Consider the following 22,392-nt stretch of genomic DNA (forward strand, 5'->3'; position numbering starts at 1 on the left):
GTCTTCTTATGATAAATACATATATTCGTTTAAAACTCATTATGGCTCAAATACTAATTGTCACTCATTTTATAATTATTTTTACAAGTCTTCATGAATTTGTTTTAAAGGTACGGTAAAAGCAATAAGTTTAAAAAAAAAAAAACATATAACCAACGTAATAAGAAAAAAAAATTATTACTTAATACACACAGCTTACACAATAAACTGGAGAAAAAATATTCAGAAACAAAAGGTACTCTCAACAACCTTAATATAATTTATGTAATCTCAACAGTACAAGTAACAAATTAAAAAGACAAACTAAACAATAATTTTCAGTGACACAGCAAGCAACACCACGAACTATATCAATCACATTACTAGCACAGTTTAGTCCTTCATGAGTTGAAAACAGTGCATACACAGTTCATCGTCACAACTCTAACCCTATAAGAATAAAAAACTTGAAAAACAATGATCAACCCAAAGACGCAAAATTCACAGCTACAATAACTCTAACAAATATTGAGACGAAATAAGAACTCTGTCCACAACTCCGCGCTTGCGTGGAGACAATGCCCCTAGTACAAATAATGATCTTTTGTTACAATTATCGTTGCTGTATATGGTATATCGCCGACCATGAATAAAAAAGAAAAAAACTTCCTCAAAGATTTAATCGGGTTTGTACAGATATGATAAAATTAGGTATATAGATTTATATTAACAGATTCAAGCTTTAGGTTTCTTTTTCGGTTATGAATAAACAACAACTTCATCTTCTTCGTTTCTATGAATACTATATTTTTCAATACGAGATCGATATGGTCAAGCCATCACATCATCTTCATTAACGTAATATAATATAAACGATCATTACAAATCTGTCTCTCAGAACAAACGGATTTTCATCCACACAATAAGAGATGTATCATTCATCATAACATCTAGTATCAGATCTTTATAAACCAAATAACATGGCTCTCATATCAACCAATGAATGCCACACAAGAAATTATGTATTCCCGCAAAATAATATTATTTTGTTCTAACAATCGATTTAATATGAATATTTGGTCTCACAAATGTTTTGATAACCACCAGACTTTTTGCTATGAAGTGGTATAGATTATTATGTGTATGCTTATCTATATTATTAAAAGAGAAGTACCCATTTGAAAATGTTCTTACTTCATTAATTAAATTTTTTTTTTTTGCTTATCTTTTTCAGTTGCATTTATGAAATATCCTAAAACGAATAAAACTGTCTAATTTATTACTTGTCTTTTCAGTTACATTAATGAAATATGCTTAAATGAATTTAAACTTCCTATTTTATTGTTTGTCTTTTTCAGTTACCTTAATGAAATATCCTTAAATAATTTTGGACATAATGTCATTTAATCAACCAAAAAACTCATGATTTATCCTTACGTGCATAATTTTAATAATGGAGATTTTTAAAAACGTGCATCATTAAAATGTTACCTAAAACATGCAGCACTAATATATAACATGCATCAATAAAACTAGAATTTGACTCAAACAATTGTACGGATATTATTTTCAGTTGATTAAATTTAAAAATAATTATTTATTCAAAAAATATTTAAGAATGGCTATGTTTTTAAATATTATATTGTATTATTTGTTCATCACTCATTTGTCATTTGATAAATTGTTAGAAAGAAAATTTTAGCATAATATAACTCAGTTGTCATTTGCTAAATTTATGGTTTTTATTTATATTTTTTATTATTTAATTATAACTATTTTCATTTTATATTTGAAAGATAAATGAATTTTCTTTCAAACAATATTTTTGTAAATGTATTTTTAAAAAAAGAATAAATTAAAATTGTTATTATCATTGAATATCATTATTTTTGACATAATTTGAGTTTTCGTTTACATCAAAACTTATCATATTTTAGGATAATTTTAATTTAAAATGTAATTTTCATATTTTTCAAACAAATTCTAAAAATATTTTTTAAATATTTTGTTATAATTGTTAAAAAAAATATTGAGTTGGATTTCAAATAAAAAGGTAAAGATATTTAAAATATTCTAATTAAAATATGTAAAATTTAATATAGTTTTAAGGAAATGGTCAAAATAAAAAAAATTACACATAAAATAATCATGATTTTTGTTAACTGGCCGGATCATTATTTATATGATATCGCACTCGGAAAAAAAATTTATGTTTTTAAAATTATCTAATTAACTCTATACTCATTTTTTTTATATTTTTATATGATATCACACATTCGTAAAAAGATAGATAGTTTAAGATGCAAAAAAAATATTTACTTAATGAATATAATATGAATGAATTTTACAAATACATCATTTAATAAAATAAATAATTAAAAACTGAAAATTCATATCCGCGCTGCCGCGCAGGTCAGGTTCTAGTTTTCAGATTAAAAGAGTAATGAAGCGTTTGTATTAGTCTAGATACACATTTCGGTCTATGTATATGTTTGTTTTTAATAAATAAGTATAGAAGATGCATTGTATACTTTATTTTGTGTTGGTGGTATGAGAATAATTATTTACAAGAGGGCTACGCTTTTATTGTGGGATGAATAATTGAATCATGTGGATGTGATATGCATAATTGGAAGATTCCGGCGAAGAATCTTACGGCGAAAATTAAACTAAAACTATATAGTTGATTAATATTAAATTTGGAAGTCAAAAAAGCATAATATAGTTTTTTTTATTGAACACAAAAAAAAGCATAACATAGTTACATTAATAATATGGGTATCTCATCTCTAGTGATACACTCTCATATGAGATGTCTGCGACCTCACCACCAAAATAGCTAGTACACTTCATATTACTCTTTCTTAAAATAAATAAAATTATCGAAATGTTTACCAAAAGATTTGTTAAAACTATAATTGATGATGTTGGAAGAAAACAATGGGGTTTCTTCCGCACATATAATAGACAGACACAATTTTAATATATGTTGGTTTTCAAACCATATATAACTACATATTTGCCAAAAAAAATTATTTATTTCCCTGTGAAAAAAATGGTTTGTGCTAATTTCATCATAATGTTACAGCAAAAATATTGATAGATGATTTTTATAATGACTTTTAGTTTGAGAAATTTTAAAATCTGCGGGGAAAAAGTTATATTGAATTGAAGAAATGTTAATTAGAAGGTTCCAAATGTCAGCGTATTATTAAACTTGTAGTTTTATTATTATCTCCTAGATTTATTATGATAACTATATGAAAACTTTATTAAATTATTCAAAGGATGTTCAATTTTTAATATTGTAACTTTATCTTATTTTTAGAAAGTAAGGCTATAAGAATAATTAAGAATGTCCAAATCAAATGCAATGTAATCATTTACTACCAACAAAATAAATTGCAGGAGAGATTCAATACAAATAACAGTTATTAAGTAATACTAGTGATTAGTGTAAAGTCGAACAAGTTCACTTCATCAAAGGGTTGAGATTCATCCACGTGTCGAAAACAATTTAGCCAAATATCTCTTAAATACGACATACACATGCAGCTACCCACCTATAGAGAGAGATAATAGAGACTCATCTCACTTTGTATTATTTGTGTGTGTTTTGTTTTTTTCTTAAAACATTGTTCCACCTTCCTCATCACCTTCACAAGAAGAAGAAAAACATTGAGAAAACTAGAGGTTCACAATGATGGGCAATATCGACCTGAATCTTCAGGAAACTGAGCTGTGTCTTGGTCTTCCCGGTGGAATGACTGGAACCAAGAGAGGATTCTCGGAGACGGTTGATCTGAAACTCAATCTGAACAATGAACCTGAAAGCAAGGAAGTTTCTAAGACTCATGACGTCGTGATTTCTGTTTCTAAACAAAAGAATACATGTCCCAAAGATCCTACCAAGCCCCCTGCCAAGTAATTTTACCATTCCCCCTTTTCTATTTATTTTCCGATCTTCACTTAATTTTCTTTTTCTCGCCCATCTTAAAAGGAAAAGTAAGCTTGACATACAAAATAAAAAATATTTCCTCCAAGCCATAAAACAATGAAATCACTTAACTTTGTTATTTTTTAAAATAACTCAAACAATCTAACTGATATGTCTATACCATAACTGATAGCTAACTACAGTGTATAGGAATAACAAATATAATCAGAAACCTTGTATAACATAACGGTTTCCAATTTCTCTGTATATATAACTTTATAGGGCACAAGTTGTGGGATGGCCACCGGTGAGATCATACCGGAAGAACGTGATGGGTTCTTGCCAAAAATCAAACGATGTCACGGAGACAGCTGTGTTTGTAAAGGTTTCGATGGACGGGGCACCTTACTTGAGAAAAGTCGACTTAAAGATGTATAAGAGCTACGACGAACTCTCTAATGCTTTGTCCAACATGTTCGGTTCTTTTACCATGGGTATGTATACGTTGTATTATATATATGTTCGGTTCTTTTACCATGGGTATGTATACGTTGTATTATATATATTTCTTACTAGATATACGATTCCATGCGTCGTATAAATTTTATCAAGCTCTTTCAAATAATAATATTGTTGCTAAAAAAATTGAAGGAAAAAATGGAGGAGAAGAAGGAATGATAGACTTCATGAATGAGCGGAAAGTTAGGGATTTAGTGAACAGTTGGGACTATGTTCCCTCTTATGAAGACAAAGACGGCGATTGGATGCTCGTCGGCGACGTCCCTTGGCCGTACGTCTTCTTCTTCTTTTCTACAAATTTTCGATCTTTCTTATTGATCATTTTAATAACTCCTTTCCCTAAATTTACTTATTTATTAGAATGTTCGTTGATACATGCAAGCGTTTACGTCTCATGAAAGGATCTGACGCCATTGGTCTCGGTATGTATTTGCTACCAATGATTTTTGATATTAAGCGCTTTGTAATTTGTAAATCGTCTAAACAGTTTGATATATATTGGTTAATTTTTTTTGATAAATGCAAAATACTCCACTTACTAACGTAGATAACATTATTATATAACCAATGTGGAAATTTTAGTTGCTTAACAATTGTATAACATTTCAGCTCCGAGAGCAATGGAGAAATGCAAGAGCAGAACTTGAAGTTTAAAACGTAAGTGGCCATGATCATATATTTGGTTAACACAGTTATGAGTGTTAATTGTGTGTTTTACGAAGAAAAATATTGCTCAATATCTACTTTTTCTTTCAATTGTCTGTTTTGATCTGGATTATATGTGTTATGTAGATAATGAACTTAAGTTAAATTTGTGGGACGTTTGTAATGGAAAATATGTAATAATTTGAACATCTTTTTGTGTTCATCTTCCTTTTTTTTGCTAAGAATGTGTAAATATGACTAGAAAATGCCCTTATATTTAGTGAATGCAAAACATAGTAGTGTGTTTTTTATTTGACTGAGTTGAATTTTCGGTTCGCACTCGCACATCTTGAAACTGAAAATTATATATATATAATGAGAATTTGACCATGAAATACAGTTTCTCCTTGACAAAAAAAAAAACATTTTCTCCAAACGAATTAATTAGAATGACAACACACATGTACATGTTATATCATATCGAATATAATTATGAATTAGCGGAAAGTATTCACTTTGTTGGTATATTGATTTGTTGGTACATAAAGTGATAACTGGCTTTGGCTGGAGGAAATAAAATAAAAAAATAGGACCCATAGGGAAGAGGGGGAGCAATGCCATGTGCATCTGGATGGGTCTCTTGATGAAATCACCTTTGATTGTATTTTCATTTCTGATTATACTAATTAGGAATATTAAATTGTGTACCAACCAAATTTTACAGGATTAAAAGTCACAATTATAGACAAACTTATGTACATGTAACTAATAAACAAATTAATTGTTACAGAGTGATACATATATGATATAAGGTAGGGTCTTCGATTTCACAAACTTGTAGATCAAAAATCAAATTATGCAAATAAATCAAACATATGTTTGTCCGATATTATAGATAGTATAATAGTTAGGGACCTTGTTTATGGTGGTTACTATTACAAGGGACCTACCATATGACTCAAGTCTCTGATGGTCAGCTTTATTAATTTGATGTTCAATGTTTAAAAAATTATCAGAAATGTGTGATATTCACTAATAATATAATACATAAAGAAATTTGAGAATGTAAATTGATAATTGGGGAAGCAAAGCGCACATGGAGATCCCAAACGAACAAATCAAAGTTTCATAAATTTATCGCTTCAACGTTACATGTATGCATATATATAGAAAATGTCTAAATATGTATGTGTAAACACAAACATTTGTACAATCAGCTACGTTGAAATGTTTCTAGTATAAGTAGTTTAATTTATATCAACTACTCGGATCGGCAGAAGCATGTTCGATGTTTGATGATGTCAATAATTAATTTGACAAGTTGACGCTCTAGAGGGTTCTTCAAGAAGCTAAAATTATCATTAATATTCTTAAATGGAAAACATATCCATTTTTCTACATAGTATCGAGGATAAATATGAAGTTTGAATGGAGGTCTTCTCGATTCACACACAGACTGTACAGTTATCATTATTAATAATAAAAACCCATAATATATCTTATGTATTTTGATTAAAGACAACATAAAATTAACTAGTAGAGTCACTTATGAGTTATGCTACATGTTAATTCTTGTAAATTTTAAATGTAATTAGCCAGCAAAGACAATACTAAAAGAATAATTTTTTGTCCTTAGATGCTCATTTTCATCATGTGATCGATGGGAATGCACCAAGGTTCCGAGTGAGGCGAGTTGTGGCATTCGCCAAAGATCTTTGTGAAAGGAAGACTAGTTAAAATCTGATGAATGGAGATTTACAACTTAACCGGCTCAAGCCCAATAACTATACAAGGAAGCTTACAATTGTTAAACGACCAAGTCCAATGCTATAAGCTAAGCCCGTCTGTTCAATACGTTTAATGTGGTCTTCTGGTTGACAGAATTCACATAAATCCATTCAGCAAACTATATGTAGGCAATATGATTCCGGAAAACACGGATGGAATGGTTAAGAGCATGTTTAATGGGAGGTTCTTAGGGTAGGGTTTTTAGTGGAATATAAGAACTCGTCTCTTAACTTTTAATTAAAAAAACTAAGAACCAGTTCTTAAATATCTTATTTAAGAACTGGTTTTTAGCTTTTTTTAGTTAAAAGTTAAGAGACGTATTCTTATATTCCGCTAAAAACCCCGCCTTAAAAACCTTCCATTAAACATGCTCTAAAGAAATAGAATGCAAAAGCTTTCTATTACACAAAATCAAACCAGGAACAAGACCCATCTAATTGGTTTTGCACCGAAGAGAAATGGAGTAGACCCATCTTCATGTTTAATCTACTAAATTTTTTGATATTTGAAATTCAGTAAATTTTGTAGTTTTTAATTTTTTTAAAAGTTCTGACTCTATAACCTTAAACAATTCCTTACAATGGTATTATTTTACTTAAAATTAGTTGGATAATTTTTTTAAACCTTGATTAATTAAAAATCACAGTAAGGACAAAAGACAATAATCTTCAAAAATTTATGAACAAGTGCAAAATCCAGAGAGAGAAGTAGTCATCCATAAAAGCATCTCTTCAAAACTTTGAATGTTTTTGATTTGATATATACATACTTATAAAATTACTAAATAGCAAGATTAAATTCATGTTTAATCTACTAAATTTTTTGATATTTGATATTTAGTAAATTTTGTAGTTTTTAAAATTTATAAAAGTTCTGACTCTATATAACCTTAAAAATTCTTACAATGGAATTATTTTACTTAAAATTAGTTGAATAATTTTTTAAACCTTTAAACTAATAATGAAAATGCATGAGTAAAATAGATTTGACAAAGTGTCTAAAAGTAGTTTCATTCATCATAAAGCAAAAACAAATGCAAAAAAAAGGATCCGCATACATAAAGACAAAATCAAAGCAAAGGACCATATAAATATGGAACACATTCCCCGAACAGTAATATAAGCTCTTCACTTGAGAGGAATGAACCTGGAGGAGTGGGTAGCACCAACACCAGGCCTACCGTGCTTAACCGGCTTGTATGAGATGGAGAACTCAGCCAGGTAGTGACCAATCATCTCAGGCTTGATCTCGACTTGGTTAAACGTCTTTCCATTGTACACTCCAATGATGCTTCCAATCATCTCTGGGACAATGATCATGTTCCTCAAGTGGGTTCTCACTGGCTCTGGCTTCTCACCTTGTGGTGCCTCCCTTTTCTATTTATCAACCCAAAAATAAAATATAATCAACCCAAAATAAGAAAATATTTAAATTAAACATAAATAGTGTTAAATGGGTAACCAAGTAGAATGTTGAAACGAAGACATTCTAAAACTACAAGAACTAACTCATGTTTTAAATTAGTGTCTGAAATGTAAACTAAGACAACGTATCCAACAATCACATTAACAATCTTCAGACATCAGATGAAAACAGTGTGTCTGAAAATGTTTACAAATGAGATTCTTAGCTAATCTAGAACTACTAATAACATAACCAATCATTCAACTACGACAAACAGAGAGATAGAAATGACTTACAGCCTTACGCAGCTTCTTAATGAGAGCCATAGGCTTCCTGGTCAAACCTCTAGAGAACCTAAACCAATTTTTCAGACAAAGATAGCTGTCAGAACAAAACATAAAACATTCTTTACGCAATCTCGTCCCAAGTTTTATGTGTGTTTTTACCTTCTGCGAATACGAGAAGGGAAGAGCTTGACGAGATCATCAGTAGACATGTCGAGAAGAGCATCGAGATCGACTCCTTTGAAGGCAAACTTCTTGAACGTCCTCTTCTTCGGGACTCCAGCTGCAGCAACCTCTGGTTCAACATCCGCCTACACAGATAGTTTTTTCTTTAGCAAACCAACAGGTTAAGACAATGAAGTTAAGATTCAGGGACTGAGAATGGAGAACTCACCATGGTTAGATCTCAGCAAAAGGATGAAACCCTAAACGGCTTGAGGAAGTTTTATTAGGTCTTTGCAAAGCGTGAGCCAGTTTCTAGCGGCGACACTGATATATATGGTGACTATGTTTGTTAATTAGGGTTCTTTTCGGCCCAGCCCATTACTGTTTATTTGTAGTCTTTCAGGGCCCATGACATTATGTCTTGCGTGAAATATCTAGAGCGATTCTTTAGTGTAGTAACATTTGTAAAGTACATTATGAGGAAAATTATATATCCAAAACCTAGTTATGTTAGTAATTAACTTGTAAAATCTTATTCAAATACGCATATTATAGTAGTAGAAATTTTGCAAAATCCTTTTATTAATTTTATTGGTATTTGGACTAGAAAAACAAAATAAGACAAAAGTACCAACGAAAATAGCTCGAGATTAGCAAGAGCACCATTTTTAAGGCTAGCTAACAATATCATCACTTAGTCGCTTGGGCCTTTTCAATTTTCCTGATGGCATCGGTAAGTTGCTTCTGAAGCTTGGGCCTAGATGGGGCTAATACGATATCATTCCAAACTGAACCGGGCTTGCTTAATACGTTCGGATCCGTGTAAAGCTCGTTAATGGACTCTGCATCCGGGTTAAGATTGCTGACCCGTCTCAGACATTCAATCTCCTCTGGATCCACCAGAAGGTTACTATTTCCAGATTTCCATGCTATAAGCTGATCCATTAAATCCAAGTTGAGAAAAAATATGTGTGAAGGTAAAAGATAACGTTAATATTGATATATTCACTTTGACGTTTTTACCTGTGGAGGACCAGCAACAGCATTTGTGCAGTAAAGCCTAGCGTTATCAACAAGCTTACAATACTTTGGAAATGCATTAGCAAAACTCTTGTGTGATTGCAGCTGAGATCTCACTCTCACTGCTCTCTTCACCATTAGAGCTCTCCTGTCAAAGTACAAGCACAATAAATCCAATATGATTCGAATATATTCAGAAATGGTTTATATAGATTTTATCAAATTGGTTTTTTTTTTTTTACCGTATGCCTCTTACTACGGCGAGATAAGCATCACAAACCACACCGACCAGCTCGATTCTATAAGGTTTCAAGTTTTGTTGTTTCCCATTTTGTTCTGTTTCTTGTCTCCAATATTCTTCGGTTGTTGTACCGTCTTCAGATACCTTGTAGCCTACGCCCATTCGATATCTATGTTTGTGGACGTTCCTAGCCATTGTGATCGTTTGTTCCAGGAATGGCACCCATGCTAAGGTTCCATCCATTATCACATCACGTCCTTCGTTTAATGCTGTTACTAGTAAGGACGACGCAGCATCTGTAGATGATTGGTGAACCTATACATATATAAGGAGCAATCAAAAATATGTAACATGTTAAAGAAAATGAACATAATATAAATATATAATGCATTCTAATCTCCCACGTTACAGACTTTGAATGGTGACCAAGAGTTTGAACGGTGACCAAAGGAACGAGGAAGAACACTATGTTCCTTAGCATTCTTTCAAAAATTTACAGAGGAATAAGTTTTCCTTTTCATTCCTCTTCATTCCTTTGTTCGTAGAGAATTATATAACAAATCTATTCTTTATTAATTTCGATAAGGAACCATTATTCCTCATCATTCCTAAAATTTTATTTATACTTATTCTTTTTATATCCGTTCCTATTGTTCCTAAGATGGTTACCAGTCACGTAATCTCTCGTTTGTCAGTGAACTATATGAGATTTTTAAATAATGAACATACTAATTCAGCAGTTTGAAGCATGTCGTCATGGTGACCTCTAGAGCTAAGAGCTCTATAAATAACATCCGTCTCCTTGAACGCATCCGCTTCTATCACCACTGCGTCGCCCCCTGCCTCCGACCAAAACGGCCTACAAAAAGATAATTTAGTTTGTATAACTACATGCATATAGATAAATACAAGCATGCAATTTTCTTTTATTAAACTATACTCTTGGAGGATATCTTTGAGGACGGTGCTCTTTCCGGCGCCCATTCCGCCACCCATGAGGAGTAGAACGGGGCTACGTTTGTTGTGAGCCACCGGAGACATTACTTCCGTACAGTGTGGCTCACCGCTTCCACCGCTACTGCTGATGTTGATAGCTTTCATCTCTTCTACTAATGTTGAAAATACCCTTTTCACCTTTAGGTCTTTTGTTACTCTCTCGAACCTCTGTTTTCTGAATTAATTACATTAAACAAAAGTTATAAAACTAATGAATATACGATTTTAAAAAATGGTCAATAAGTTCTACAAAGTATTTGTTTAATTGTTAATGATGATAATACATTTAAAATAAATAAGTTGGAATCATTATCACATCAATGAAATTGTCACCTAAAAGGCAAACACTAGAAACGCGTGATGATTATGCAATTCATATATATATACCATGCATTAGTCAATCAATCAATGTATATATAATTAGCTGTGAGACCATATAATTAGAGTTATGGAATATGGCACAATCTAATCACCTTGTTGCTGCCATCACGAAATCCTTGAGTTTTGGTACTTTCTGATCCGACTCGTCGCTTAAAATCTGTCATTGTTATGGAGGGACAAAATTAGATCAAAGACTGACGAGAAATGTTGGGATAATATTGACTATTCATACGCATTATTGGAGACTGGTAATGGTCTAACCTACTCCACTCAGCGAAATTTGGAATATTACCAGCAATTAAACAAATAAAGTGCAACTTTGAATGATTCTATGATTTCTAAAAATTCCTATAAATCATGTTAATAATATAAGTAATTTAGCTAATACAATTGTATACACACATAATCATTTTTTTTAAGAAATGAAAAGAAGTACCTGAGAGATGAGGTTGGAAGATTGAGTCCAGTTGAAAGCAAAATACGTGAGAATGCATCTTTCGAATTCTTCAAGGAGATGGATATATAGAGAATCAGCCTCAGCTTCATTGACCAGATACTCATACACATTCTCATTGTATCCTTTTGTTTTCATTAAATATGCATTTGCCAGTTTGCATAGTTGTGGGCATTCATTTGGATCCTCAAATCCTAGCTGCCTTGCTGCATTTTGCATGTATGTTAACACTTATCAAAAAAATACATGTGCAACGTTTCTTATAGAAAGGATAAATATAATTTTACAGAAGGTCCCCCTTTTTGTGAAACGTCTCTCTAGCATTTATGGAGAAAGTAGTACGTGTATGTAATTTATTAAAGCCCCATCACCATAAGTTATATAGACTTGCGTAAGAATTAGATTTTTCAAGAATTCAAGTTAATATTTCAAAGTATAAACATAATACTAAAATAAAGAATATCTTAAATTTGAAAGACCACGCCAAAATCTCTAGTAGTATTGTTCTGTTACAAGCTTCGGTAGTTTCAAAACCTTAATGAGCCCTCATCAATTCGGATTTGTATACATCCTTCCATGTGCAGCGAATAGTAGTATCATTATTTATTTTTCGTCTTCCCAATAAATACTATACTTTTCCTATTATTATAATCTCTTGGTCAATATCAATTCTATTTTCTTCTTCTTACTTGAAACTATTAGCAAATTTTGTTTTGGGTTAAAGATTAACAAAATTCCTTCTTGAAAATGTAGCAGAGATGCATGAATACGTACCAACATAGTAAGAGAATCTCTCGAGGTTTGATCGTCGACTTGAATCTTTCCTCCCGATCAAAGGGGCTATTTTCTGGTCTTTATTCCCCATACAAGCACCTTGATGAGTTCTCCTGCGGCGAAGGAACGATTCTCCGGCAAAAGCAGCAGCACCGGCGGCAAGACCACCAAGAGAAGCAAGAAGGAGATGGTTGAGATTAAGTGAATTACATCCACCACTAGAGACATCTCGCGTTCCTTCTATAGCAAACAAATTGAACAAACGAACAAGAGAGAGAAACTTAAATAAGAATATAATATTTTTTATTATTCAAGTGTTTGTATTTGTCTAGTGGTAAACGAAGGCAGAGACAGGACAAGCATTACCTGAAGGTTTAATCATTCTTGCCATATTGGAATTGAAAAGTCTAAAAATGCGTGTTTGGGATGAAGATTGAGACTGTGAGGGGACGCACTAACTCAATACACCATTACCACTGATTTATACTTTTGTTTTTTTGTCTTCTCATCTATCATCTATGTATCTTGACTTTTTCTTGGTGGATTTCCTTTTATAATGTAGATTTTGGGTTTTCAATGTTTATTATTTAACAGTACGTAGTAAATAATACTATATTATTATTATTTGAAATCTATATCATGCGTGATAGAGCGCATTTTTCTGATAATATCAATAAAAAATTAAATGTTAACACCGGTTTTGTTAGGATGGTATCTCACATCGAAAACGTGTTGTAACATTTCACTTACAGTAACTTTGAATTAGGGATAAAATAAAGAAACTAGAATTCTATTTTTACTCCATAATAAATCATCATGCAAGATGCAATCTTTCATATAAGTTGCATAAAGGTACAACTACTTAGTCAGTTCTAAACTAATAGCTACATATTTAAATTTTATGATAAAGAATCGAATTCAATTCAGTATTTTATATATATGCTAATATTGTTGAAGCTTTATGAGACATCATTCAACAGTTTTAATTGGCTTTCGATTACGGCATATTATATAACGGGTTTATAAATGTTTTAACAGTTTCTATGCATCATGTAATTAATTGCACCATGTTCTACCGCGATAGCTATTAGATAGTAAACACAAACAAACAAACAAAAGAAGAAGAATAAAAATCTCAACCAATATATCTCAACCTATGTTCTTAACGACAGCACTGATCCACCACCACGTCCACATCTTTGTCCTTATCATGATTATGTTCTCACTTTTTTCATCTTTAGTCTAATCTTTTACTAAACTTGTGTAACACACACAAATAAAAAAAACTTGTGTTAATCGATCGCAAAGGTGATTAGCTACAAATAATGGTGGTTAGATACAAATGCACACGTTTATAAGAAAAGATCACCCGGTTTGGATACGTTGATGATAAAAAAAAAAATAACAAAAGAATGCTAGACTATTAATGACAAGAAATATAACTACAGAAAGAAGATAATCGTAGTCTGTTTTCCATGCTAACTAGAGAAAAAGTATGTCAAGATAAAAGAATGCTAGTTTGTGCATGTCAAAATTTAAAATCGAAAACGCTAGCAAAACGTGATTCACATCATTTTATGCAAACAGATTCCAGAACGATTTAGGTTTTTTCACCTAAAATAAACCGGTTTAGAAAGATGGATTAATTAAACTTGGAGCTTTACAAGTAACCTAGGCAGCGAATAAAACTTAAGAGATTCATACCATGAGTGTTGGCAAGGTCAGTTACTACTAAATTAAACCAGTTAATACAAAAGATCAATTAGATTTGTGTAATTATCCTGAAAAGTATAGTAGGAGCAAAGCAGAGGAACAAAAAAAAAACTGGTGATAACTGATAATAGTTTAGTATTATATGATCAAACGTTTATGCTTAAAGTGTAGATATACAAATCGTTTTTTTAACTTCTTCAACATAGCTTTTTAAGTATTAGAAGGAGAATAGAACATACTTTAATACATAAATGTAATTGACGCAAACTCGTGACAAACCGATTCATATAATAAGGGTTCAAAGCTTGGAACGGGGAGCAAGGTACTTAGTATGGCGACCTTGAGCTATAAGCTTACCATCCTTCTTCTTCCTCAGCTCAACACTCACAACTGCTACAGCTTTACCCACACGCAGAGCCTTGGACTCAATCTCTATCTCCTCCTTTAGAAAAAAAAAAAGATCACCAATTATCAATCTGGTTTCTTCCTCAATTATCAAGTGGAATCTAAAAAAAAAACTTACGTCAAGGAAAGCAGAATCGAGGTAAGAAACATTGATCTCCACTGACACACCCGAGCTCGAAACTCCGGTTGTGAAAATCACAGCCGATCCTATCAAGTCCACCAGAGTCGCCGTTGCTCCGCCGTGTAAGAAACTGCCGGCGTTCTTTTTTTTTCTCAACACAAAATTCTCCAAAATTTCAATTTCTCGAGAAATTTGGGGGGAAATTGAAGAAATTAGGGTTTAGTTACCAGGAGATGAGGTTGGACTTTCATGGAGCAGACGATTCGACCAGGCTCGATGAGATCTACTTTGATTCCTTTCGCCACGAATCTCTCGATGAATCTCGGTGGTAGATTCGCTACTTTCGATTCGTCTTCATCTTTCTTATCTCCTTCAAGATACTGCTTCACCAATTCGAGGTTCATGCTTTCCCTTCCCCCCCCCCCACTTTTTTTTTTTTTTGAACAGCAGTTTTTTATTGGGAATTTTATTCTGAAAGTTTTTTTTGTATTTTACCATCAATATTATTGTTTTGTTTTTATATCTTACCAACATTATTATTTTTTTTGTCAACTGAATACCAGCATTAATGTTTTTTTTTTTAACGTCTGATTAATTATGTTATTACAACGAGAAATATTACATAGATGATTCTAAAGCCGATAATTCTACCATCATATAAGAATGCACGTCTGACTGCATCATTCCCAGCCTCCCTATGAGATTCATGTTCGACGATACGCCAAACACCATGCTGAAGACCTCTTGTAACTTTTTCTCTCCGTAATCTGCATAATTTGCGTTTTCTAGGGTTTGAACCTCATATCTCATAGTGTAGAAGCGTTAATGAACCCTTAGTTAAACCACTGGACTAAGGGGACTTTCACATACCATCATTATTGTTTATCGTTCTTTTTATTTTAACAATAAAAATGAAAATCAACAAAACTATGAATTCGAAATTAACTTTATTTTCTTTTTAATTATTAGTGCAGAAGAAGAAAGAGAAATCCTTCAGGATAGCTTTAAAAGAGTCGATGACACAAATATAACCTTAAAAATTCAAAATGACCAAAATATTTTATTAAGAAGTACGTGGGTTTAGAGTTAAGTGGTGGAGTTTTGGAAGTACTATTTTAAATTTTAAATATTAAAAAATTATTAAAATTTTCAAAATAAATAAAAAATATATTTTGGTCATTTTGTTTTTCGAAGTTTATTTTTGAGACAAAAATTAAAAAAATTTTGCCCAAAAATAACTCATTATATTTTTATTTATTTATATAACATTTGTAGGAACATTCAGGGCAAAAGTTTGTCAATAGAAGAAGAAACCATCTTATATATAAAAGAGAAGGAAATTCATTTGAAACGTATAAAAGAGAAACTCTCTTTACACAAACTGTAATCGTAATTTTTTTTTTTTTTTTTTTTAGATAAAAAACATTACAAATCCCAAATTCATTTGCTTCATTTCCTCACAAGATCAGTGGCCATTAGACGAAGGTCTGTACTCAGTGTATCCATTAATCCCAGGCGAAAAACTCGAATACGTGTGATGATGGTATGTTGGTGTTGTATCTTCCAAGTTACTGTTCCTCATAGCTAGTAAAGACAAGTCCACGCTCCCCATTTGCCACTGCGTCGGCATCAAACCATCCCCACCGTATGGTCCGGATGCTGACACACGCGGCATGTAATGGAATCCTTCTTCTCCGAAACTCCTGGACCTGCCACTAGAGATAAACTCACCTGACATGCCTAAATCCGCACCACCACCACCACCGTGGTAAGCGTATTGGATGTTGAAAAGCTGCGGTTGTGAATTGTATATGTTTCCATTAAACGCCATGCTGCTGCAGCTTTCGTCTTCGAGCAGGTCGTTAATGATGTCGAGGTGAGGGAACTCGTCGGTCATCAAGCTTTGTGGTTGTTGTTGTCGCGCAATCTCAGCATCGATGTGGCTTACAGATCTGTTGCTAGTCACGGCTGGCGTATAAGGGTTGCTCATGCCCATGCTTACAGAATTTGAACTCCTTCCTGCCCACATAAGCGCGTCTTGACTGAAAGGGAAGCTTGACTGATGAGATAATGTCGGTGTTTGTGAGTAAGATGATGATGGCAATGTGGTTGGGACAACTCCATGAGCGCTTGGGTGGTGGATGAAACTAGATGTTGAGCCAGGAGTGTTACCGACTATGGCGTGTTTATATGACTGAGGGATGAAACTTTGTTGGTTGTGTACTGACGTGTCGGGACCTAGACGACCAGCTGAGCTAACCGACCGAGGAAGGGATGATGATGTTGATTGAACCGAAGAGGAGGCGATGATAGGGGGCGGTTGCATCGCAGGGATAACTGGAGCACTAGAAGGCCTTGATATAGTTGTTGTTGTTGCAGATTGTTTTGGAGAAGAGATCTTTTGCGTATCAGCTCTTAGACCAACAGTTTGCGACTGAATATCTGAAGAAGGCCGCACTACTTGACTTGATGAAGGCGGTCCAGGAGCTGAGATTACCTTCCTATTTGGAACAGCGTCTGCGTTTGAAGAAACGCTCTTTTTCTCCGGCTTTGTCTGAGTTAATGGTGGTGAAGGATTCTTGGCAGCAGTTCTGGGAGAAGAAAGTACAGCAGCGCTTTTCACTTTAAGTCGATCCATGTCAACCGAGTTCACAATTATTTGAGCAACGTTGCGTTCCTGCAAAAAGGAAATTTGTAATAATTGCCATCAGTATCGCACTTCTGAGATCTTATCCAACATTAAAAGCATGAGTGAGTGACCAACCTTCCCAACGGGACTACGATTCCGAGAGCTCTCTGGCTCCTGGATGCGGGAGACAACAACCCAATCGGATTCGGACGGCGAACTATGACTCTTTGATTCTGTTCCAAGTGTTGAAGGTTGATTATCTGTTTCACTAGCTAAGCTCCGGGCACCAGATATCATTTTTACGTGGTGGTTCGTTCCCCTGCAAATCACAAGGTGTCTAATTATAAGGAATCAGTACAGACAGAAGAAGCAACGAGAGATGGAGACAAACTTACTTGTTTGGTGACTTCTGGTTTCGGAAATTCAAGGCATTCCCTTTGTATGACCCACTGTTAACCCCCGACCGGATAGAATCATTAGAACAAGTTGAGGAACTATCATCCACAGTGGACTGATTCTTTCTTTCTCCAATTCCATTGGGTGTGGATATGGAAATGTCGCTCCCTCCTGATGGAGGAGGATAAGTTTCCAAGGTGTCGGTTTCCCAATGGACCGAGCTACTGTCCCCATCTTCCAAATCAGGGTGAAGAATGTCGACCGAACCATCCACAGAATCAGATACGTCGTCTGACACATCTCCTAGAATATCAGTCTTTTCCGCTGAGGATTGTGCTTTCTCTGTGACAGAATCCTTCTCTTCCTCATCATGTTGGTTTTCTTTTAGATCCTTTTCATGTGTTGCAACAGTCACCTTTTCTTCCTTCCTTTTGTCCTTCCCTTTATTTTTGTTCCGTTTCTGTTTCGCCTATGAATGTTTTCAACAACCAAAGGAACTCTCATCAACATCCCAACAAGCAGGAGGAGGAAAATTAAATTTTTTTGTAACAGCAGAAAGTGTATCACACCTGCTTCTTTTTAGATTTCTTCTCTCTCTCTGCTGCTCCTCTTTTGGCCCTCTGTTCGGTTTCTGCCAACCACGCTTCCTCTTCCTCACGAATCAGTTCTTCCTGCCTTTTTAGCGCAATAGCTTCTTGATATGCAACCTCGATTTTGCTGCTGCAGTTCTCAGAGATGATATATAAGCACATCAACGAAGAACAAAATGCAAGACCGTATAGGAACATAGCGTGCATTTTTACCTGAAGATATGGGTAAGAACAAATATCTCCACGGTTCGTCTACCCAACTCAGTTAAACGTCTCTCATCACGCTCAACGACTTCATTGTTGACCTCTTCTCCATCATTGGCATCCTAGTTTTGCACCCAAGAACACAAAAATCAATAGACGTAATTTTCTTTTCTAGTGGACAATGCAACACGTCCTCTGAAATGGATAATATAAACGACAAATTTACAAATAAAACAAATGCAGATACGATCACAGATAATGGAAATTCAGGCAACAAAAATCTATATATACAACCAATGAAACCGACCTTTGTACGGTTTTGGGGACTTTTATCCTCATGTGTAGGCAATGGTTCTAGAGCAGCTCTCTCTAGGAGCAACAGCACATCATCAACTAATACGAACATATCTTTGTCCACACTAACAATGGGAGCTGGTAATTCCTTGGCATCTAACAAACTTGGCCTAGCTTTCTTGTTCTTAGCTTGACCTTGAAGAGCCTTCAACCCACTATACAAGGAATCCATCACCAAAGTGGATGTAACTTCCTTCTCTATGAAAAAGTGTTTTACAACTCCTTTTAGTATTACGTCCATTTTCTCTCTCGACATCCGACGCCTACAGTTCTGGTCCATCCCTAACCAGAAAACACCGAAGCTGCAACAACGAACGATATCCATTTCATTTTAGGCAAAATTGCTCAAAAATATAGAGAGAAAGATATCACCATAAATATAAAAGTAAGGCAACTGTACTATACTAGATTGGTGTAAATTCTGGCCTTCAACAAGTGTGTGAACTAAGAAAAAAGACCACATCCTCTTTAAGGGATTATCCGCCTCAGCATCTCAAGTTCCTTGGCTAACAAGACTTTTACATCAAAGATAGTGGAGAGACACAGCAACCAAATAAAAATTTAAATTTGAAACTAAAGCAAATTTATATAGGACTCCAAACGCATAAGTGGAAAACAAGATGATTCTAAACATAGCAAGGTTTCCTCTGAAGAAAAGGAAACCACAGCTACTTCCTGCCCACTTGTCTTCGCAAATGGCAATTAACTATGATTACATTTCCGGAATCTAGAGAGTTAAGGGTATAAGTTGCATTATGAAATACCTCGTCCATCTCGCCTTGTCCTCTATCAACCTCCCAAGCTTGATTCTTTTCTCTTCCACAAAACGTCGGCAATGTTGCTCTACATTATTAAAGTACACCCTAACCAGCTCTCTCCTATAACCGCAATGAAGGCAGCGAAAAGGTCGGTCCACCCTCTCCCTGCAAGGAACAGTTATAGGGGAAGTATCCACAATTCATTAAATAAGTGACACCAAAAATAAAGAATATCACATGTGTTTTTAGTGGTAAGATTATCTCGCGCTCCACATAGAGTCTTTGCATTACCTGATCACCTGAACTTGAGCCTCAATCGTAAGAGAGTCAGAATCATCTATGAACCCTTCGTGTAACTTAGGTAATTCCATAAACTTTTTCCATCCCCAATCATGCTCTTTCTTCCAAAACCGGTGCAGCGTATCTGCACAAGGTGAGTTCAGTTGTCTGCATATTTAAAGGGGCAAGCTAGTTAAGACTCGGAAAAGTCACCTGAAAACTTGGATTTCTTTGAATCTTTATTCACCACAGCTATAGTGAACTGAGCGAAATGACTCCAGCCTGTTTCAAAAACAACAAAAGAACATACATGACCTGGTATCCAAAGAGAGAAACGGGGCCCATGCTGACCAGTGGACAGAACTACTAACCTGGAAGAAGTTTCTCATGGTTTGCGACACAGAGGAACAAGGAAAGATGATTGCAAACATCACATCCTTGTGGATAAATTAAAATATACCTGTCACGAAGAAGAAGAAGGTAACAAAACAGAGCCTCAAAACCCGATCTCAAGTTTATATAGTGAAACAAAGATTAAGAATAAGAAAGATTAAAATATGCTATTGTACCATTTGTAGCCGCCAGCATCAAAAACACTGCTACGGAGCTCCCTTTTGTTGATTTCTGAGAATTTAGCTATCTTCCAAGTATGTTTCCCAAATAATTGAGAGGGTTTAAGGCCTAGGAAAAGTAATAAACATTAAACAGCTGAAAACAGATTAAAAGTATAATAAGGTGGAAAACAAAACAAAGAAGGACAATACTATGAATGCCCCTAGTTTCTATAATTACATGATAGAACTCAATACAGAAACTAAAACTCTTCAAGAAAAAACAGATAAAAGCCTCTAGCACGCTCGTTTCCAACCAAACAGATGCATTTTTAGCTGCATGCATTTGCTAAACCAAAGATGAAACCATGAATTACAGACACATAATACACAGAAGAAGAGAACTGCACTGCGTCCATAGCGGGTCTTCAGATATGATGCAAAACTTTTTTCAAATAAACAATTTAGAAATGAAGACAATCATTGTAGGAAAGAAATAAAAAACTTACCGTAATCTTCATCATCATCATCATCCGTGTCCCAGTAAGAGGGAGATGTTGATGGCGTCCCGTTCTCCACTTGACCAGAAGACCTCCACACAGAGAGTGCTTCTCCTCCTGATACACTGTGATGTCCATTTGAGCTCACTCCAGAAACTTCAGGAACAGTCTCTGCCATTCCCTAATATGATTTTATTTTCCCTCAAAGCTCTCTCTCTCTCTCTCCGTCAACTATAACGATTGGAAGCAAATAAATTAATCAAAACTAATTCGAAAAAACAATAAGACAATTGATTTGGATCATTTTCCGAGCAATTCGTTTCTCCGTGAGCCACAACGAATCCATGGTTTGAATCAAAGCCCTTAAAACCCCAAATCAGATCATCGATTGGCAATAAACCCTAAATTAGAATCCGAAAACTTAATTTCTATCAACTACTACAATCTCCAATATCGGAAACCTAATAACAACCCGAGGTGAAATCAACGATCGGAGGGGAATCAGAAACTCGCTCTCTCTACGAAAACATGGACTGTTGTTGTTATCGGAACCTAAGGCAGCGCAAAATCAAAAACACGATATTGAAGGGGGGGAGGGGAGGTGATCGTGTAGATCGATTCGAACCTGAGATGGTGGAAGAAAGAGCAAAGCGAGAGGTTATTCGATTGTATTTTGGCAGCTCCAAGAGATTCTACGGAAGAAAGATAGAAAGAAAAGAAAAGAGAAGATAAATAGGGGAGAGAGAGAGAGAGAGAGGTCGCACGAAACAGCTTAAATTTTAGTAATGTTTTTGGAGCTTATTACAAAATGTTTCTAATTTGATCTTTGTTTTAAAACTACTTTTTTTTTAAAATTATCTCACGTGGATTCATCACTAAATTAACGTTATGTAATTTTTATTACGTGATGATTGGTTCGGCTGTGGCTTTAAAATTTTAGTTGCAAGTGATTAGCTCTAGATAAATCGATTGTAGCTCTAAAGTTGTTACTGTAGATTTTTTAGGCCGTAAATATTTTAAAATAAAATATATGAAATATGTGTTGTATATATAAAATTATTATTTTATATCAATTAAAATAATTTATATTAATATTTTTTAATAAATTATCAAAATTTATTGTAATTTAAAATGTGATTTGTAAATAATATTTATATTATTTAAATATCTTAATAATTTAAAAACACTCAAATTCAAAATTAAAATATTTATAAAAGATTTTATTATGATCATATCATTTGTTTGATATTATAGATATTTTTTTTCATTTATAGATTCTACAGCCTATAAAAAGAAGACGTAGGG

General features: G+C 33.9%; 5 protein-coding genes across 8 annotated transcripts; 1 reads left to right on the forward strand and 4 right to left on the reverse strand.

Annotated features, from left to right (window-relative positions):
• Positions 1-3,535: 3,535 nt before the first annotated feature.
• On the forward strand, positions 3,536-5,301 carry LOC106397047 (auxin-responsive protein IAA17). Its single transcript, XM_048757721.1, has 5 exons — positions 3,536-3,903; positions 4,199-4,410; positions 4,568-4,706; positions 4,796-4,857; positions 5,045-5,301. Exons 1-5 carry the CDS (start codon positions 3,680-3,682, stop codon positions 5,080-5,082), a joined length of 675 nt encoding a protein of 224 aa, XP_048613678.1. The 5' UTR covers positions 3,536-3,679; the 3' UTR covers positions 5,083-5,301.
• Positions 5,302-7,862: 2,561 nt separating this feature from the next.
• LOC125587388 (40S ribosomal protein S15-1) lies at positions 7,863-9,069 on the reverse strand. Its single transcript, XM_048757722.1, has 4 exons — positions 8,951-9,069; positions 8,719-8,867; positions 8,569-8,626; positions 7,863-8,244 (listed from the first exon to the last, which is right to left on the reverse strand). The coding sequence occupies exons 1-4, from the start codon at positions 8,951-8,953 to the stop codon at positions 7,996-7,998; spliced, it is 459 nt and encodes a 152-aa protein (XP_048613679.1). The 5' UTR covers positions 8,954-9,069; the 3' UTR covers positions 7,863-7,995.
• Positions 9,070-9,276: 207 nt separating this feature from the next.
• On the reverse strand, positions 9,277-13,112 carry LOC106402019 (calmodulin calcium-dependent NAD kinase-like). Of its 2 annotated transcripts, none has more exons than XM_013842650.3 (9): positions 12,954-13,112; positions 12,588-12,827; positions 11,796-12,019; positions 11,452-11,516; positions 10,923-11,153; positions 10,712-10,841; positions 9,984-10,297; positions 9,745-9,889; positions 9,277-9,657 (listed from the first exon to the last, which is right to left on the reverse strand). In XM_013842650.3, the coding sequence occupies exons 1-9, from the start codon at positions 12,976-12,978 to the stop codon at positions 9,412-9,414; spliced, it is 1,620 nt and encodes a 539-aa protein (XP_013698104.2). In that variant the 5' UTR covers positions 12,979-13,112; the 3' UTR covers positions 9,277-9,411. The 2 variants fall into 2 exon arrangements, with proteins under 2 accessions (XP_013698104.2, XP_013698105.2); XM_013842651.3 differs by having other exon boundaries at positions 12,588-12,824; positions 12,954-13,104.
• Positions 13,113-14,418: 1,306 nt separating this feature from the next.
• Positions 14,419-15,363, reverse strand: LOC106399174 (acyl-coenzyme A thioesterase 13). Its single transcript, XM_013839644.3, has 3 exons — positions 15,054-15,363; positions 14,824-14,967; positions 14,419-14,742 (listed from the first exon to the last, which is right to left on the reverse strand). Exons 1-3 carry the CDS (start codon positions 15,228-15,230, stop codon positions 14,599-14,601), a joined length of 465 nt encoding a protein of 154 aa, XP_013695098.2. The 5' UTR covers positions 15,231-15,363; the 3' UTR covers positions 14,419-14,598.
• Positions 15,364-16,127: 764 nt separating this feature from the next.
• Positions 16,128-21,887, reverse strand: LOC106399162 (TNF receptor-associated factor homolog 1b-like). Of its 3 annotated transcripts, none has more exons than XM_013839628.3 (13): positions 21,713-21,887; positions 21,097-21,318; positions 20,606-20,717; positions 20,408-20,496; positions 20,250-20,318; positions 20,049-20,181; positions 19,764-19,922; positions 18,953-19,301; positions 18,655-18,767; positions 18,421-18,571; positions 17,851-18,320; positions 17,591-17,774; positions 16,128-17,503 (listed from the first exon to the last, which is right to left on the reverse strand). In XM_013839628.3, exons 2-13 carry the CDS (start codon positions 21,263-21,265, stop codon positions 16,292-16,294), a joined length of 3,210 nt encoding a protein of 1,069 aa, XP_013695082.2. In that variant the 5' UTR covers positions 21,266-21,318; positions 21,713-21,887; the 3' UTR covers positions 16,128-16,291. The 3 variants fall into 3 exon arrangements, with proteins under 3 accessions (XP_013695082.2, XP_013695083.2, XP_022559501.2); XM_013839629.3 differs by having other exon boundaries at positions 18,421-18,568; positions 21,713-21,886; XM_022703780.2 differs by lacking the exons at positions 19,764-19,922; positions 20,049-20,181; positions 20,250-20,318; ... (2 more) ...; positions 21,097-21,318; positions 21,713-21,887 and adding an exon at positions 19,405-19,756.
• Between the last annotated feature and the right edge of the window lie 505 nt (positions 21,888-22,392).

This window comes from Brassica napus, chromosome C5 (genome assembly GCF_020379485.1).
Source record: "Brassica napus cultivar Da-Ae chromosome C5, Da-Ae, whole genome shotgun sequence".
Classification (NCBI taxonomy): Eukaryota; Viridiplantae; Streptophyta; class Magnoliopsida; order Brassicales; family Brassicaceae; genus Brassica; species Brassica napus.

What these genes read in the sequence shown, in the direction of transcription:
- LOC106399162 (XM_013839628.3), bottom strand. Translation starts at nt 21,265, where the DNA reads ATGGCAGAGACTGTTCCTGAAGTTTCTGGAGTGAGCTCAAATGGACAT. An exon ending in GTTCTTACCCATATCTTCAG is followed by an intron (nt 18,572 to 18,654) that starts GTAAAAATGCAC and finishes TGAGAACTGCAG; the next exon opens with CAGCAAAATCGAGGTTGCAT. An exon ending in ATCGTAGTCCCGTTGGGAAG is followed by an intron (nt 17,504 to 17,590) that starts GTTGGTCACTCA and finishes TCCTTTTTGCAG; the next exon opens with GAACGCAACGTTGCTCAAAT.
- LOC106399174 (XM_013839644.3), bottom strand. Translation starts at nt 15,230, where the DNA reads ATGAACCTCGAATTGGTGAAGCAGTATCTTGAAGGAGATAAGAAAGAT. An exon ending in AAGTCCAACCTCATCTCCTG is followed by an intron (nt 14,968 to 15,053) that starts GTAACTAAACCC and finishes AGAAAAAAAAAG; the next exon opens with AACGCCGGCAGTTTCTTACA. An exon ending in TCGATTCTGCTTTCCTTGAC is followed by an intron (nt 14,743 to 14,823) that starts GTAAGTTTTTTT and finishes TTTTTTCTAAAG; the next exon opens with GAGGAGATAGAGATTGAGTC.
- LOC106402019 (XM_013842650.3), bottom strand. Translation starts at nt 12,978, where the DNA reads ATGGCAAGAATGATTAAACCTTCAG. An exon ending in AAGAATGATTAAACCTTCAG is followed by an intron (nt 12,828 to 12,953) that starts GTAATGCTTGTC and finishes TGTTTGCTATAG; the next exon opens with AAGGAACGCGAGATGTCTCT. An exon ending in GCCGTAGTAAGAGGCATACG is followed by an intron (nt 9,890 to 9,983) that starts GTAAAAAAAAAA and finishes GTACTTTGACAG; the next exon opens with GAGAGCTCTAATGGTGAAGA.
- LOC106397047 (XM_048757721.1), top strand. Translation starts at nt 3,680, where the DNA reads ATGATGGGCAATATCGACCTGAATCTTCAGGAAACTGAGCTGTGTCTT. An exon ending in CCTACCAAGCCCCCTGCCAA is followed by an intron (nt 3,904 to 4,198) that starts GTAATTTTACCA and finishes ATAACTTTATAG; the next exon opens with GGCACAAGTTGTGGGATGGC. An exon ending in GTCGGCGACGTCCCTTGGCC is followed by an intron (nt 4,707 to 4,795) that starts GTACGTCTTCTT and finishes CTTATTTATTAG; the next exon opens with AATGTTCGTTGATACATGCA.
- LOC125587388 (XM_048757722.1), bottom strand. An exon ending in CCTTCTCGTATTCGCAGAAG is followed by an intron (nt 8,627 to 8,718) that starts GTAAAAACACAC and finishes AAATTGGTTTAG; the next exon opens with GTTCTCTAGAGGTTTGACCA. An exon ending in TTAAGAAGCTGCGTAAGGCT is followed by an intron (nt 8,245 to 8,568) that starts GTAAGTCATTTC and finishes GTTGATAAATAG; the next exon opens with AAAAGGGAGGCACCACAAGG.